This window comes from Phalaenopsis equestris, unplaced genomic scaffold (assembly GCF_001263595.1).
Source record: "Phalaenopsis equestris unplaced genomic scaffold, ASM126359v1 Scaffold000162, whole genome shotgun sequence".
In the NCBI taxonomy this organism is placed as follows: Eukaryota; Viridiplantae; Streptophyta; class Magnoliopsida; order Asparagales; family Orchidaceae; genus Phalaenopsis; species Phalaenopsis equestris.
Window position 1 is genome coordinate 106,485 of NW_018164604.1, and position 17,748 is coordinate 124,232.

Here is a 17,748-nt window from a genome sequence, read left to right on the forward strand (position 1 = left end):
ACCCTTAATAGAGATGCTATAGAGAACATTGGGTAATTTAAAGTTTGAATAGTTCTGAAGACCGGCTAAGCAGGGGAGAAACAAGGTCTCCCCCCTCGATTCCCTCCACCTGGGGGCTAACATCTCATATCAAAACCTAAAACAATAAATCAGATTGGGGGCTTTATCCTGTCACTCTAAAGTCCTCTAAGTCTACACCCTTCAAAGATTATTTACCTATTTATTTGCACTAAATCATATAAATTACATTCTCATTCATACAACCTTATGTGATTCTTTCCAATTGTTGACTAAGACAATACCAGCCCAGTTCTTACATGTTCTCACAATAAATTTTAACATCTAGATGGGTCAGATCAATAAGTAAATGAAGTGAATGAAATTAAATCATCACAACTTCTTCCAACATTAAAAATTAATACTCTCCACAACTTTCCTCCAACACTTTTAATTACTTATCATTTTAAGGAGAAAGATAAGGAAAACTACTCAGAATCCACGGAAAAAACAAAACCACACTTTAGTTTAAAAGTAGAAATTCTTGTCAAACCAACAAGAAGTCTAGATAAAAACCAAAAGTAGTCTAAAACAAAGATAAAACTTATCTCAAATCCTCCACCAAACTCTTGAAGTTCCTTTGAATCTCTTGTCTCTTACAACACTCCTAACTCTCACAATCAAACTAAATACAAAAAGGATAAAGTAAATTTGTGGTACATGAATCTCTACACAAGATTCTCCACGATATCCCTCTTAGGACTCCCCCTTTTCAAACACTCTCTCCCTCTTCAAGAACCCACCCTCTCCCTCTTCGAGCACCCACACTAAATGTCTCAACTTTCTTCTTTTATAAATTTCCCAAGAGGAGCCTTGAAAACTCTTCAAAATGTGTCCAAATTCAAAGTATTCTCCAAGGGATGCCTCCTTTCACAAGTCTTTTAATCATATTTTCGTTCCTAGTGGTCATAACCACTCTGTTTAGCCAATAGGTGCCTCAAATGTCTCTTCAAAATTTGACAAAATGAAGTAAACCATCACATAACTACCCCTGATGCTTGAGCACAAGGCCTCTGACGCTTAGGCGCGGCCTTCTCTATTTCACCGGCGCTTAGGCGTCAAAACTCTTTTGCACCACTTTCACATTTTTGCTCCAAATTTGATTCTTTTTCACTCTTTTTAGCATTTTTCACCTTTTTACTTGTACCTGAAAGAAAAAAATACAAATACCTTCCATTTAAGTGCAATATCCAAAAAATAGGTATAAAAATGTGTCTAAAAACACTATATATTTTAGGTGTATCAATTCTCTCTAGGTTTTTCAGTTTCAGTATCTAACTCTATTGAGGGCACTCCAATGGGTGGTTCTATAAGTTTAAATCTCTCCCAAACAATACTAGTGTTGCCTTAAAAAAAAGATCATATTCTTCCTCAGTCATTGTCCAAAAGAAGTCATCCAACTTAGCTTACTCTTCAAGGAACAACACTCTGGACTCAAAATCATGGCTAATATACTGCCCCTGACATTCTTTGGGGTTCATTGCTCAATAGGTTAGCTAACTACCCAATTTGATCTTCTAGGTTTCCAAGGGCTTGGCTTTGTAACTCATTCCCCATGTTTATAACCAATTCATCCAAATACTTATTTTATTTAGGGTAGTCACTATCTAGGGTATTTCAATATTCTACAGGTTTGGCTTAGGTGCTCCACCACTACTGATTTTCTATATTTAGTGTATAACTATTCCAATTGAAGCTTGAGTAAGTTGGCCAATTTAGGTTGTAAGTGTTGGAATATGACTCATCAAACCTATTTTCTATGGTTGGGTGTTCAAAATTCATTTGAATGCTAGTCAACTATGGGTTCATATACTCCTGGAAAGGTATAACTGATTTTCCTAAGGGTTTGTCATTCTGTTAAAACATTTTTTTTACTTTCATTTTTTTATTTTTTATAGTTTTTAATTTTTTTTAATTATAACACAAAAAATAAAGTAGAAAACAAAATAAAATAAAAAATAACAAAATTTTTAAATTTAGATTCCGAGCATTTCAACTAAAAATTTTCTCAAGGATATAAAATTTTGATGACTATCTCCAACACGATGCAAAAAAACTTACTGCCAAAAATTGTTATGAAGCAAGTCAATCAATCAAACTAGTATATGTGTCGATCAAGCAATATGCAAAAAAAGAGTTTGCGTATGGATCCCAAGTGTCAAAATATTTCTAACTGGTGCTCTAATATACTAAATCGCTAAGTTTTGCTTTAAGTGATCAAATACAAGAAATGAATCTAATAGTTTTAAAAATGCAATAAATAAAAATTGTATGAAAAAGTCTTAGGTTTTTGCAGATATGCAAGATTCATACACTTGTGACATCGTTAGGGTGATTTCTTGAAGCTTTCCTATGAAACTCAAACTGTTATTGACAACCAGATAAAAAAATGTTTTTCTTAAGTCTAGGGCTGTGAAATTGGCTCAAAGATTATGAATCACTCTAAAATTGAATTGAATTTTAGCTTGGATCGAACAATTCGAGCTGAGCTACGAGCCAAATTAATGGATCAAAATTATTTCAATTATTCCTCGACTCAAATCGAGATCGGATTGCGATCAAAATAAATTCTTATGTATTTACATATATAACACCAAAAGTTTTACTTTTACATGCTTAGTGCATTGCTAGCTTAGTTGATGAGGTAACGTGGGTTCAAGCCGGACCGACCTGGCTCATGAGCCAAAAACTGCATTCGAGCCGGCTCATTTATAATTCGAGCGGGCTCGAAAATTTGATCAATCCACACTAGATCAGATTGAAATTTACTGGATCGATCCACGATTCAATTTTGACTTGTTAAAAATATTTCGATCTGATTTCGAGCCGGCCCTGGATCGACACAAAATCAGATCATTCACACCCCTTACTTAAGTCGATGCCTGAGTAAGAAGAAGAATAAAAAATCCATAAATTTACGTTTTGCATAACTCTATATTGTTTCCTAGGATTCTTCGATCCCCCATCTAGGTTGCAAAATCCTAACTAGAAAATGCCTATTCTACCATATTTTATGGTTAACCTACTCGCTCCACTACGTCATAGGCAAAAGTCATAGTTCACAAGAGATTTTAACATTCTCATCGCGTTCGATAAAAAATAAGTTATTGTCAAATGGTTAATACATTAACATCAGAAATTCAAGCATAAAAAAACATCGAGGGAATAAAAAATCCATAGAATAAAAATAATAAGAAAACTACATGACTTATATCACAAGTGCATGAGACGAAGTCAATAAAAAATCATGAGAAAAGAAAAATTGAAAATTTTAATTGTAGAATATACCATGCTCCTCTCTAATTAATACACTGTCTCACAAATCTCTTCTAATACATATGCACTTAATCTCCCCTTATAACATCATCAAATTCCTCAAAATAAACATAAAAAAAAGAAGAAACAAGAAAAATACATACTCTTTCTAGTGAAATTGAGGATTAAACTCTTAAAGCTCCAAAGTCTTCCGTAAACCCTAGTGGCTCAGCCCCTAAGGCCAAAAATAGAAGAGCACCAAGTAGTGAAAAGGTTATCACAATTGAAAAAAAATGTCCATATAAGTTTGGTCTTACACATAGTGTTTAGAGAATCTAAGCTAGGAAGACCCAGACCTCTATAAAGTTTGGGCTTAGCAGTGTTATGCCCAGTAATAATGTGAAATTTCCCGATAGAAGCACTAAAAAGAAGGAATTTGTTGATTAAAGAAGAGATACTTTTCTTTAACCTCTTAGGAAATAATGGTGGTTCCAAACCAATATTATATATAACTATGAATCAAATATCTTATCAGTTGTAATCTTCCCTGAAAGTGAGAAGCTTTTGCTTCCAACCGTCGACAAGATTTTGAATCCTGTCAAGCATGCTGGGGAAATTATAGACAATGATTTTAGAAGAGTGTATAGTGATGCCCACATATTTTCAATGGAGGGGCAATCTTTGGAAGTAAGATTTGTCCACTTAACCGAGCCCTTTCCAAATCAGAGACATTTTTAGAATAACAAATTGAGGATTTAACACTATTTGCATTCATGTTTATGGCTCTTTGAAACATGGAGTGATATTATGCAATTCTTGTTAAGATTGCTATGATGCTTTACCAAAGGCCAAAAGGTCATCATCCACATGAACAAGATGACTCAAAGAGAGGCAATTCAGATGAGCAACATTTCAATAATTGTCCATCAACTGTGAAAAGAAACCATCATAATAGTAAAAATATAGGAGGGAAGGGGGAAGCATTCTCTATGGCCTGGTGTTAGAGAAAATATTACGCCAGGAGTCCAGATGCAAGCAACGTCTGGACAACGGATGTCCGAGCTCCCGCTCTCCCCCGCTGTATCACGGCAATACTTTTACGTGGGGTTGAGGGCAAAAAGCTTGATAGCTCATTGTTTAAAATAATAGTAAAATGTATTTGTTTTGTACACGCTGTTTTCCAAGATGTCAAAATTTTGCCGCTCTTGAATTTTGCGCCTGGTTGAGACGTGGACTTCGCTCTACCGCGTTCATTCGTCTTCGCCTTTTCTTTTCCGTCCTCGTTATCACCCGGAATATCACTGTCTGAGACAGGGAACCTTCGATCACGAATCACGAAACAATGGCTACTTCGCCATCGATCAAAGTATGGGAAGCTCTGTTTGCTGCGCTTGCTTGTTTCATGTTGGCAATCCTTTTGTACACGACCATCACTGATGGATCGCCTTTCCGCCTCGAGCTCCTCACACCGTAAGTTTTTCTTAAACAAAGCGAAATCCTCTACTCGATCAATTTTGATACAATTGATAGATTTGTGCAATGGCTCGTGTTGTCTAGGTTTTTTCTTTAGCTTAGGAGTTTGTTTGCCCGCAATCTGTCCAAATAAGAGGTCAGTGCCTCACATAGAGCTATGAAGCCCTGAGGGAAGTCTCCAATGTTCAAGTCACCAGACTGATTGAACCAAAGAAAGAGTGGTTCTGTGGAAGCACTCAGCTCTGGTTCGGGGTATAGCGTGAATGGACTCCGACTTTCCAGGCTTTGTGCTCTCTAGCACACGTTGTCCAGTGAAGGGACTTTATTCAATTGAAAGAATGAGTTAACTTGTGTTGTGAAGAAATGACACAATAAAGCAAAAAATTGGAACGAGAAAATTCACAAATCAGAAACACAGCGGAATAGACATATTTACGTGCAAATTACCTACATCTACAGTGTTGCAGGAGAATTTTATTACTTTGACGATTACACCCGTGGATCACCTCGACGATTACATGAAAATCTCTCCCTCTCTTCCTCTATCCCTCTCCTCTCCTTCTCTCTCTCTAACCAAGATCCATGTGAAGAAGAATCCAAGGAGAGAAAAAACAAAAGCAAGCCTTTTGTTTGCCTTTTTTTCCCTTAAGCATCAGCAGCGAAGGGATTAATGGAGAGAGTTGTTTAGCTTGCATGCCTGTACTAATCCATATTTAAAGCAGCTGAAGAATGCCCACATAAGGAAGTGCTTAATTCACATATCCAGATTAGGCAGCATGGCAAGATCTATAATAGGAAGTGGTAGAATTCCTATTCTGCTTCGCAAAACCGAGAGAGAGGCAGGAGGCGGGCTTCCAAACAGGGAAGGCGCAGGAGAAGCTTCATCAAAGGAATTAATTAAGCAAATAATTTAATTATCTTCCAACTATGTAACAACTGCCAATTTATTGAACAGTGGATCGAGCTTTACTTTCTCAATAAATCTCCCACTTGGAGACTGAGACACTGATTGCATCATCCACTGTGTGTATCATCCTTTTACTCAATCGTGATATCCGCCACCTCTGCAACTCATGACCCCAGTCTTCAAGCTTGAAGACTAGCTGAAGTTGAGCATAACTTCAGCCCCTTCTTTTTTCTGGTCAGCTCTCACTTGCTCAAATTTTCATCTTGCAAGATTTCTTCAGAGTTTTGCGATTCTCCCCGATATGTCAACAAAATGTTGTTTAAGGTCGGTGAGTAATGCTGAAGATAACATCTATTTTTGATTGAACTGCAAACTGTAGCTGTAAGGGTGGACGACTCTGCAACTGACTGCGGAACAATAGGAATGGGTGCCCCGGACCCACTCTCTTCATCACTTCCATCACTGCCCTGCACTGTGACCTCTGGTAGATTAACAAACTATACATTTCTAATGTGGTCATCAATGACTGTGGCATAGTAACAATGACTCTAAGAGATGCCACTGAAGAAGGTCCCTGCACATCTGTGAGTACAAGATCCAATTTTTCTGCCTTTTGACATTCCACCACTTTCCAAGAAACTGACATTTTTTTTGCTTTTTCATAATGCAACTCACACATGCTGAGATCAACTAACTTCAGCTCTGGCAGCTTGACTTTGGACTGAAGTTTTTTCATTTCCCTCTGACTCATGTAATTAAGTCTGAATAATCCTGTAGTCATATATAATGTGTCAGTTTTCTTATTTCGAGCCAGTACCAGCGCTTCTTTTGTAACATTTCAGGAGCTATCTTAGAACTCTATTGTATGACCACCATCATTGTGCTGCTCAACATAAATGAGGTTTTTTTTCAACTCAGGAATGAGTCTCACCTTTTGTAAAGTCCATTTGCTCTTGTTAAGGAGTGCAATATCAACGTCTCTCATCCCCATCATGTCCAGAGTTTTTACATCAGTCAGATATACCTTCTCAAATTTACCTATAACATAGTTCCGTATTAACTCTCGGTGAGAAGATATATGGAAAGAAACCCCTGAATCCAGTTTCTAGTCATTAACAGAACTGTGAACTGTCAGCAATAATTCATCATGTACTTCTTTAGTTACAACATTAGTGCTATCATCCTCCGTCTTTTTCAGATTTTTGTAGTTTCTTTTATGTGAACAACTTTGCCACAATTCCAGCAGGTTGCTTGCTGGCCAGACTTTGACTTGCTCTTGCCTCTGTGATTTGATTTTGATCTTTTTCTGTTTGAGTTTCTGTCCCGTGATTTTCCTCTGGAATCAACATTCAGTGTCAAACTCGAACCTTAGGTCTCACTAGAATCTTACCTGCGCATCTCTTCAGCAAAAATAAAATCACGAATATCATCATATTTCAGCTTAGATTTACCTGCATAATTACTAACCATCATTCTTATGACTTCACAGCTATTTGACAATGAAATTAAGAATATCAGCGCACGTATCTCATCGTCAAAACCAATTTCAACAGACGACAATTGATTTCAAATGGTATTGAAATCATTCAGATGTTGAGCAACAAACACACCTTCCGTCATATTCAAGTTGAATAATTTTTTAATTAAATACACCTTATTATTCGCCGATAACTTTTCATACATATCTGATAAAACCGCCATGAGATCTATAATAGTCATTTCCATGATGATATTATGGGCAACTAATCTCGACAGGATTAATCAAACAACCGTCAGAACCTATCGATAAAATAGATTCCAATCAGTTTCATCCATTTTATCCTATCGTTTTTCCAGTAACGAAAGATGAGTTTCTTCCCATAGCTGTAGTCATCTATTTACACCATCAAGTTATCAAAATCTATGCTATTAAACTTCTCGATCCTTGATGTCATCACTTCATCTCCAGTCACTGCTTTTCCTCAAATCCGAATCAAGATTCTCATAACAATTTTTGCGAAAAAATGACAACAATAAAGCAAAAAATTGGAACGAAAAAATTCACAAAATAGAAACACAGCGGAGCACATAAATTTAAGTGGTTTGACAAATTGCCTATGTTCTCGAAGTTGCAGAGGAATTTTATTACTTTGAAGATTACACACGTGGATCACCTCGACGATTATAAGAAAATCTCTCGCTCTCTCCCCTATCTCTCTCTCTCTAACCAAGAGCCATGTGAAGAAGAATCCAAGGAGAAAAAAAACAAAAGAAAGCCCTTTGTTTGCCCTTTTTTTTTTTTTTTCTCGTAAGCGTCAGCAGCGGAGGGATTAATGGAGAGAGCGGGTTAGGTTGCATGCCTTTACTAATCCATATTTAAAGCAGCTGAAGATGGCCCATATAAGGAAGTGCTTAATTCGCGTATCCAGATTAGGCAGCATGGCGGGATCCCTTATTGGAAGTGGCGGAATTCCTATTCGGCTTCGCGAAACCGAGAGAGAGGCGGGAGGCGGGAGGCGGGCTTCCAAACTGGGAAGGCGCGGGAGAAGCTTCATCAAAGGAATTAATTAAGCAAATAATTTAATTAGCTTCCAACTATGAAACAACTGCCAATTTATTGAACAGTGGAAACAGACTTGGAAACTTCTATCTGTAGCCTTGACCAGGTTGGTATTGGCATTTAGAATGATTTATGGGGATGCCATTTTGTGGCCATGCTTATGCTAATTTAGAGCCAATATCCGCATCTGTACAGGTCAGTTATTGGTTTCACAGTTAGCGTGTATCTTGATGAACTAGCGATTAGGATAATAAAAAAATTTTGAGTAAGAATTTAATAAGAATGAGAGAATGAACTTAAAAAATTATCAAACTCAAGGTAAAATTATGTGATTGAGTGAGATGCACCTATGTCTATGGCTATACAACGCTCTAATATTCCATTGAGCTTAAAAAGAGAAAGAAATATTGCATTTCATATAAATAATGGTAAAGGTACTTTTTGTCTGAGTGAATGGCTAAAAATGAACACTATTTTTTGTTGTGAAGATGATGGCTTCGAGAAATATGGATGTAATATTTTCTTTCTTTTTTATTCTCTATTGTGAGAACTACTGTTTCATTTACAGGAGGATGTACCTTGGTGTATGCTTTTCACTGATGAGATCCTTCTTGTGGATAAGACTAAAAACTTGAATTATGGAGGAGTCTAAAGGCCTTACATTCGAGTAGATCTAAAGCTGATTATAGGCAATGCAATTTTAATAGTAGCAGATCTAAGGTTAAAGTTGTAACAATGTGTGATCAAATTATTAAAACGAGTGAACGTTTTAGATATCTCGGGTTTATTGTTTAAAGGGATGGTGATATAGATAAAGATGTTATTAGTATAGTTCAAGTTGGATTGTTGAAGTGGAGGAATGCATCGAACCTTTTGTGTGATAGAAAAGTGTCTCCTAAACTTAAAAGAAAATGTTATAAGTTGGTAGTGAGACATGCGATGCTTTTCTACCCATGCAACAACACAAACACACAATTGCTACTTGCCTCCTTTTGGTATGGACATTATGCAAGGTAGTTATAATGAAGAAAACTGGTCCTGAATGCTGAAATTAAAGTAGGATGGGGATGAAATAGTTGCCTTTGTGTTAGAGAGGGTAGTGAAGGCAATCACAAGTTCGATAGGCTTACATAGTTGTGTTTCGATGATCTAGAGCGAGGAATGGCAGCTCTGGTGATTTTCGACAACTACCACGATTTGGCACACAATGGACATAGGGAGAAGTTTATTCTTAGTGTTTACATTGGGTAACCATAATGGCTTGCAATTTTGCTTGTGATGGAGTTAAATAAATATTTAGTAAGCATTATACGGAATAGTTATTATGCAAGAAGAAGCAGATGGAATGAAAACAAAAAGCAGATGTGTGGTTATGTTATCGATTAATTCTCTCTCCGCATCTCTTTTTTATCTCTCTTATCACTCAATGAGTAGTACTTATCTTTTTTTCTTATAGAGAATGATCCCCATGCTTAGATTATGCCTTGTCCTAGCTTTTGCGCTTACGAATACCAAAAAATCCACATGTTGCTAGTATGGAGGCCCCTGTTTGCTGCCACAGTTGGACGCATTGATGTTATCATTAAACAAAAATATGAGAGCACATGTTGAAGGGAGGAGAAACCATAGCAAGGCTGAACTTCGAGTTTTGTGCAAACTCGAGTAGGACTTTGAGATCCAGTCTTTCTTAATGACTTATGCTGGCTTATGATTTGTTTTTGGTGATGTTTACTCTGTGATATTATTAAATTGTAAAATATAACTGCTAGAAAGAAACAGATGAATTGTTTTTGGAGCTTCTTTGCCTTTCCTTTTTAATTTTATGGATAGAAGATCTTGATTTAAGGGACGAAGGGGTTATACATGATGTTACTTGAAATGTAAGGTATAATCACATAATGATTAGTAGAGTGCCTGAGAGAAGGGGTCCTATTATGCAAAATTGGAATATTTTATAGAATTAAATGGAGGACAAATTTTCATCTAAGACACTCATCCATGTTGTATAATTCTGTCGGTAGTTCTAAGCATTGAATTTGTTTATTAAATGATGCATCGTGTGCTCATTAGCGAAAAAAATTAGAAAAAAAAGGTGTAAACTAAAATAACATGGCAAAAATACTTGCACATTGGAAAGTTTATGAAACACTTGGTATGAATGAATGGAGAATGATGATTCTTATAACTATCCACTAATAGTTGTGAAAAGGACAATGATGACGTGACTGTACGTTGAACTATATGTAATTCTAACCTCAAATATTTGGAATAAGCTAATGAAGTTATTTGCTTTGAGTTGATGGTCCATCATTCTAGTGATAGAAGTGATATGATATTTCTGATGAAATTGCACGTGAAAGGTTATGAATATCATGGCCAATTCATACCTTTTGACAAGTTAGGTTAAGCCAGAGTTCAAAAGATTCTTTGATCCTACTCTTTTTTTTTTGTTTGAAAGGTGAAATCTGAATATATTAGTTGTTAATGACACCACAACAGTTAATTAAATTTAAGTTGCAGTCTAAAATAGCTATATGTCTATTTTTGTGTCATCATGAAGGATTTTTTCTTTACATTTTGATATTAGCAGTTGATTAATTTGTCATGCTTCCTTCCATGTCAGGTCAAAATTCTTGTTCACTATATCTAATTAATTACTTTATTGGTGAATATTTGTTTTCACTGTACTTATGATCTGCTTATTCTTATAGGTGGCTATCTGCAACTCTAGTTGACTTCTTTGTTAATGTTGTTGCTATTGCGGTAAATTCAGACTCTAATTTCTTCTCTCTCTTTTTTTATGTCTCCCACAAATACTTTCCCTTTATGCTTTGATAGTTTACTTGCCACAAGGGATTGCATTATAAATGCATTTAGTTCTAGAAGAAATAAAACATTAAATAAGATTCATGTTATTTAAGCTATAGAAGAGGCTGGCTCGTTTGGAAAATGGAAAATTTAATTGCTTAGGCAAGTGCTAAAACATTCATGTTTGATAACATTTAATGTCATTGAGATCAGCAAGAACCTCTTCCCCGCTATCATGTTCTGCTTTAAGCATCCTCTTATTCTATTTTGCAATTAAGCACTACCTTTTATTTTTGCCCTCAATCAACTATTTATTTTTATTTATTTTTTTTCCAGTAGCTTCTACTCATTGCTATTTTTAATTCTATCTTAAAACCTTGCCCCTCATTTTCGTAACTAGAAAATATTAAAACATAGTTTACATTTTTATGGATGTAGGATATTCTACCTAGTAGCTATAGATCTATGTGTGTGTGTGTGTGTGTGTGTGAAGCCCAAAGGCTGATTTTATTGAAATAAAAAAGATACATAAAGGTTGTATGAGGGAGCCCAATAGAGACACTCTACCCATACGATACCAAGTACAGTACTACCCCAACACAAGGTTACAAATAGACTCAAAAAATTTAAAACATGCAAAAAACAAGTAGCTAGGGACGAGCCAGTTTAGTCTTGCCTCTTCCTCTAGTTTTAGGAGCGGAGCCAGATAACAAACTTTGAAGTGTCGTGATAATCCATTGTCAGGAGTAACCAAAGTATCATCCATTAAGTTTTCAAGTTGAAGTGTGCTCTCAGTCTTCTTCTTCTGCCGAGAAGTGTAAACCTGTCATTCTTCATCTGAAGACTGGCTCTTGTGATCATCGGTCTGATTAGATATTAGAACCTCAGTAGAAGGAAAGACAGTCGTTGCTACAACGATATGTTCCAGTGTATGTAAAGTGTGAATTGTCATCTCTGCACCTGATGCTTCCTGAATAGGAGCCGCAGGGCTATCCTGACTTTCGGTCCGAACCTCTACACCTGATGCTTTCTTAATAGGAGCTGCGGGGCCATCCTGACTTTCAGTCCGAACATTATCCTTTATAATATGGTCCGGAGAAGGGTTCCCAGGGGTTGTGGTGATTCCCTTCTCAAGTTGGCTGTCATCAGGTTTGCTGAAAGCTGCATGTTCCTGCTTTTGACTATTGGTTCTCAACTGTCGGTGCAATCTGAAACATTTCTCTTGCAGGTCTCCGAGTATCTTGCAGTGCTTGTAGTAGTGAGATTTTTGTTCCATAATGATTTTCTGCCAATAACCATTGTGAGCAGAGTCAAACCAGACTTCTTCTACATCTGGTAGTGTAATATCCTTTTCAATCAAAATTTTCAATCATCCTTTTCAATCAAAATCCTTGCAATAGAAGGTCTTGAGAAATGAACTGTAGGTCTGTCTGCCTGCAAAGTTTTTTCAAGAATAGTCTCAATTGCATATAAGATAGGTAGGTCAATGAATTGAGGCTTGAGTTCAGGTAATTAGAACCAGATAGGCGCAATTGGAAGTTCTTGACTGAAATCAAAATCAGGGGTCTATTTGAGCAATTCATATGATTGCCCTCGATTGTGATGAATTTCTGTGAGAAAATCCTTGTGTAATCTTCTTCGATGCTCAACTGTACCATAACATGTCTTTAGTCGAAAAGACCCACCTGCCAAACCTCAACTAGTTTGAAATCTTCAAAAACCTTCCTGATAATTTTCATCTTAGGGCGACCTAATTTGAACTTTCCAACTACTAAAAATTTGTACATTCCTGCACAAGTTGAAATTTCAGCGTCAGAGAATAATAGTACTGGTTTGCTCGCTTTTTTCTCTATTTTTTTGATGAGATTACAATCTCCAAGTCCTGCAACAAAATCATGGTACATCTGCGGGAACATCGGACTATCTGCAAGGTGGAAAGAAGAGCTGCGTTTGTGAACCACTGTATCATCGGCGGGTTTGGCGGGATTATCACTCTGTGAGGGCGGCGGCGTAGGAAAACCCTGAGGCCATTATCGTGCTTCAGACAAGCACTGCAGAGCACCTGACACGTGAAGGAAAAAGCTCCTAAGGAGGATTAGCGCTGTAGAGCACCTGACGCGTGAAGGAAGGAGCAAATGCCGAGTAGAGAACTGCCAAAACGATGCACGAAGAGGACGAGCACGACGAAGAGAAATGCAGTGAAGTGGAAACCAGGGTTCGCCATAGAGGCGAAACCCTAGTAGAGCATGAGCGATGGCGACGACCCCGCCAATATATATATATATATACAGACAGAAAAACAGACAACAGACAAATATAGATAGATAGAGAGAGAGAGAGAGACAGACAGACAAAGAGATAGAGAGATAGATAGATAGATAGATAGAGACAGAGAGAGAGACAGAGAGAGAGATAGAGAGAGAAAGACAAAGAAAGGCAAAGAGACAGACATAGAGAGAGACAGACAGAGAGATAGACAGAGAGAGAGACAGAGAGACAGAGAGACAGAGAGACGGAGAGAGAGAGACAGAGAGAGAGATAAATATATAGATAGATAGACAGATAGAGAGATATATAAATAGATAGATAGACAAATAGAGACAGAGAGAGTGAGAGAGATAGAGAGAGACAGACAAATATAAAGATATATAAATAGATAGATAGACAAATAGAAAGATATATAAATATATAGATAGACAGATAGAGACAGAGAGAGAGATAGAGAGAGAGAGAGACAGACAAATATGGATAGATAGATATAGATAGATAGATAGAGAGAGACAGAGAGATAGACAGACAGAGAGATAGATTGACAGATAGATAGACAGAGAGACAGAGAGACAGACAGATAGAGAGACAGAGAGATAGATAGACAGATAGATAGAGAGATAGAGAGACAGACAGATAGATAGACAGACAGAGAGATAAACAAACAGAGATAGACAAAGAGAGAGAGAGACAGACAGATAGACAGATAGAAAGACATATAGATAGATAGACAGATAGACAGAGAGAGAGATAGAGAGATAGATAGATAGATAAATAGAGACAGAGAGAGAGAGATAGACAGACATATAGACATACAGATAGAGAGAGAGACAGACAGACAGAGAGATAAAGAGATAGATAGAGAGACAGAGAGAAATAGAGAGATAGACAGACAAAGAGATAGAGACATAGGTAGACAGGTAGACAGATAGACAAATAGAGAGATAGATAGACAAATAGACAGATAGACATATAGAGAGATAGATAGACAGATAGACATATAGAGATAGATAGACAGCTAGACAGATAGACAGATAGAGAGAGATAGAGAGATACAGAGATAGACAGATAGACAGATAGACAGATAGAGAGAAAAAGAGAGAGAGAGAGAGAGAGATAGATGGACAGAGAGAGATATAGAGATAGAGAGATAGACAGAGAGATATAGAGATAGAGAGATAGACAGAGAGAGAGATAGAGAGATAGACAGAGAGAGATAGATAGACAGGCAGATAGAGAGATAGAGAGACAGATAGACAGAGAGACAAATAGAGAGATAGAGAGATAGAGAGATAGACAGAGAGACAAATAGATAGACAGATAGATAGATAGACATATAGACAGATAGATAGATAGATAGACAGATAGATAGATAGATAGATAGATAAACAGATAGACAAACAGACAGACTTGTGGATATTAAGGTGCTCCTTATCTTATTGGTGAAATTGTTGTTATTTGGTTATTAAATTATTGGCCGTTGCGGTATCCTGTGTTGGGTGTGAAAACGGTAGAATATTTTGATAAAACAACAAGAAACTTGGGATCCTTTTTTGCGCTTCTAGCATGTTGATGCATTATTATCATTTATTGTTATTTTCAATCAAGTTTTGTCAATTGGATCTTCCATATTTCTTTTCAGTTATTTATTGTCAATCTTTCAATCTATTGTTCCAAGACTGATTGCTGGTACTAGTTTCTAAAAGTGGGTAGTTAACCGTGGTTTGTGCTATGGACCTTTAATTAATTCCAATTCATTCTTTTAGAAGCTGATGGATTTGAAGGTGATGTTCTTCTTTTGAATTTGGTCATTTGAGTGGTGAAGAATACCAAGGTGTGTTCATCTTTTACAATAAGCAAGCACTATTGAACGCCGTTCTCTTGTAGGTGGACCTCAACTTGTCTCATTTATTTCAATGTCTTTTTTATCCTCTTTTCAAACAATAACTTAATACATGGCCATTGCACCATGCTCCTTATCTTTGTCTTCCACACTTATAAGAAGAAAAACTTGAGCCAATTTTTTTTCATGGCTGATTTTTTCCTGTTCCCCTATTGAAATTGACTCATCTAGACGCAAAACAATAATTCGGGATTCCTACTCTAATTGATTGCTTCAACCTCCTCCATTCTGTCCTGCTTTCTATAAATGATGCTTTGAGGACCACCATTCTCCGTCACCTTTGGTTACACAAGCCATCACATCTAACCACACTTGATCACACAAACGGCCAATCAAATCCTTTCAGTCATACCATTTATTTTGGGCATCAAATCAATCATACAAACTGCTAGTTAAACCCTCTGATCATACATACTGTCAAGTACGCACAATTCATGTAGACTAGAATGAAGCTCAAGCTAAGTTTCCCTTTCTTAGAAGCTATTCATGGTACAAGCTTGTTGGGAGTCATTTCTTGATCGCACCTCTACTTCAACAATCACTCCTATTCATAAAATCACCCTAGCTTCTACTTTACCGCCCTCACTTTTGGCCACCAAGACCTGTATGGGTGTCATCATACATGAGTTTCAACACCTCTATATGATCTTCGTCATCCCTACTTACTAAGTGTTTCCTAGCGCAAGTCATTTGAGCCAATACATGTAATTAAACACAATATAGGAATGTCACCATGCGGTAACCAAAGTGATATGAGGGTCTATGTGATACATCAGATTATTTATGAATGTGATTTCTTTTGGGCATTGGACGTTGGAAAGATTAAATAGATCTTGTTTGTTGAGTTTAAAAGTTTGATTTCCATGAAAATTGCTAATGATGGCGTTTCTCATAACACACTATTAAGATTGAAGAGAATGCCTCCCGTAGTCTGTGGACATGATTGAATTCTAAACCTGTAGAGATATCAAGGTTCCATGAGGTAGAACACATGATCAACTTTCATTTTACAGTCGATACAGATGAGTTGTTAAATTTGCCCTGATAAACTTGTTTTTGATTTTGTTATTCAAGCTTAGGATGATTCCTTTTAGAATTATCTTTTCGTTTGATTTTATCTAGTTTATTATTTATAGATAGTGTTACCTCTTTTGTGGATTTTGCTTAGGTATGGATTATATTTACTGCTGTTGTAATTACTAATTTAAATGCTTGAAATTTTACAAAAGGAGGCAAGTGGAAATTTCCCACAAATATTTTCCTTTTTCTTTATTATCCTTTGATCTGCGTCCTTTGTTTCCGTTTATATATAGCACAAAATTGCATGTCCACTCCAATACTCAAACCTTTTCTCTTAAGCTCCCACCCCTCTTGCAATCTATAGAGCAACTGTCTTTGCTCTCAATCTTGCTGCCGTCATCACCAAAAGATGCATAGGCACTAATGAAGGCCGGTATGAAACTCAATGGATGAAGTTCAGCTATATTCATCAAAGGAAACCTGCTGTGTACAAGGTAGTATAAAGAGAAAACAGAGAACCTTCTGGAAAGGAATAAGGACGTTAGTATTCCTCACTAAGGCAGCCGCAGGGGTCAGAAGTGGTGGCAGGACAAGAAGAATGGAAAGCAGATATTGTCAGACTTGGTTATTACTCTCCGGCAAGCTGATGTTCACTCGAGTGAACCATTAGCTTGGTTTTGAAGTGTATAAATCGGTGCTTGGGAAGTGCTTTAGTGATGATATTTACAGATTGGTCCATTAAGATGATGTAATGTAGCTGAATTTGCTGCGTGTCATCGTGTTGCCGAATGAAGTGGTAACCAATTTCTATATGCTTTGTCAGTTCATGAAACATAGGTTTGTTCACAATTGATATGACCGATATGTTATCAGAAAAGAGGGGAGTGGGTTTGCTAAGATTCACTCCAAATTCTGCTACAAGTTGTCTTAACCATAAGATATCTGTTGTGAGATATGTACTTCCTGACATAGAAATGAGACGAAAAAGAACACAAGCAAACACAGATCGTTTACGTGGTTCGATCCAACTGGATCTACGTCCACGGGAGGGAATCAATCAAATATTTCACTAAGGCAAAAGAAATGGAGAATACATAGCTTATACATAAAGATGAGCCCTCATCTTCCTTCGATGGCCTCCCTCTCAAGCGACACCTTGATACAAGGCCTCAAGATGCTCTCCTCCTCTCTAACTCTATAGCTATTCTCTCCTCCTTTGTGGTAGCTCAAGATATCTTCTCCCCTTTCCTCTCCTAAGCCTCACACCCTTAAGATTTCTTCCCTTTTCTCTCCTAAGCCTCACACCCTTAAGATTTCTTCCCTTTTCTCTCCTAAGCCTCACACCCTTAAGATTTCTTCCCTTTTCTCTCCTAAGCCTCACACCCTTAAGATTTCTTCCCTTTTCTCTCCTAAGCCTCACACCCTTAAGATTTCTTCCCTTGCTCTCCTAAGCCTCACACCCTCTCTATTTATAGAAGCAAGAGAGTGGTAGGTGGGAGGTAGGTGAGCGGTAGGTGA

At 37.0% G+C, this 17,748-nt stretch overlaps 1 protein-coding gene across 1 annotated transcript in view; it reads left to right on the forward strand.

The window, feature by feature from the left end:
- The first annotated feature begins 4,491 nt into the window (after positions 1-4,491).
- Positions 4,492-17,748, forward strand: part of LOC110022013 — a 73,676-nt gene continuing 60,419 nt past the window's right edge. The window contains exons 1-2 of the mRNA XM_020720778.1: positions 4,492-4,782; positions 10,943-10,994. Coding sequence (XP_020576437.1) covers positions 4,655-4,782; positions 10,943-10,994 — 180 coding nt within the window. The 5' untranslated portion in view covers positions 4,492-4,654. The remainder of the gene's footprint in view (positions 4,783-10,942; positions 10,995-17,748) is intronic.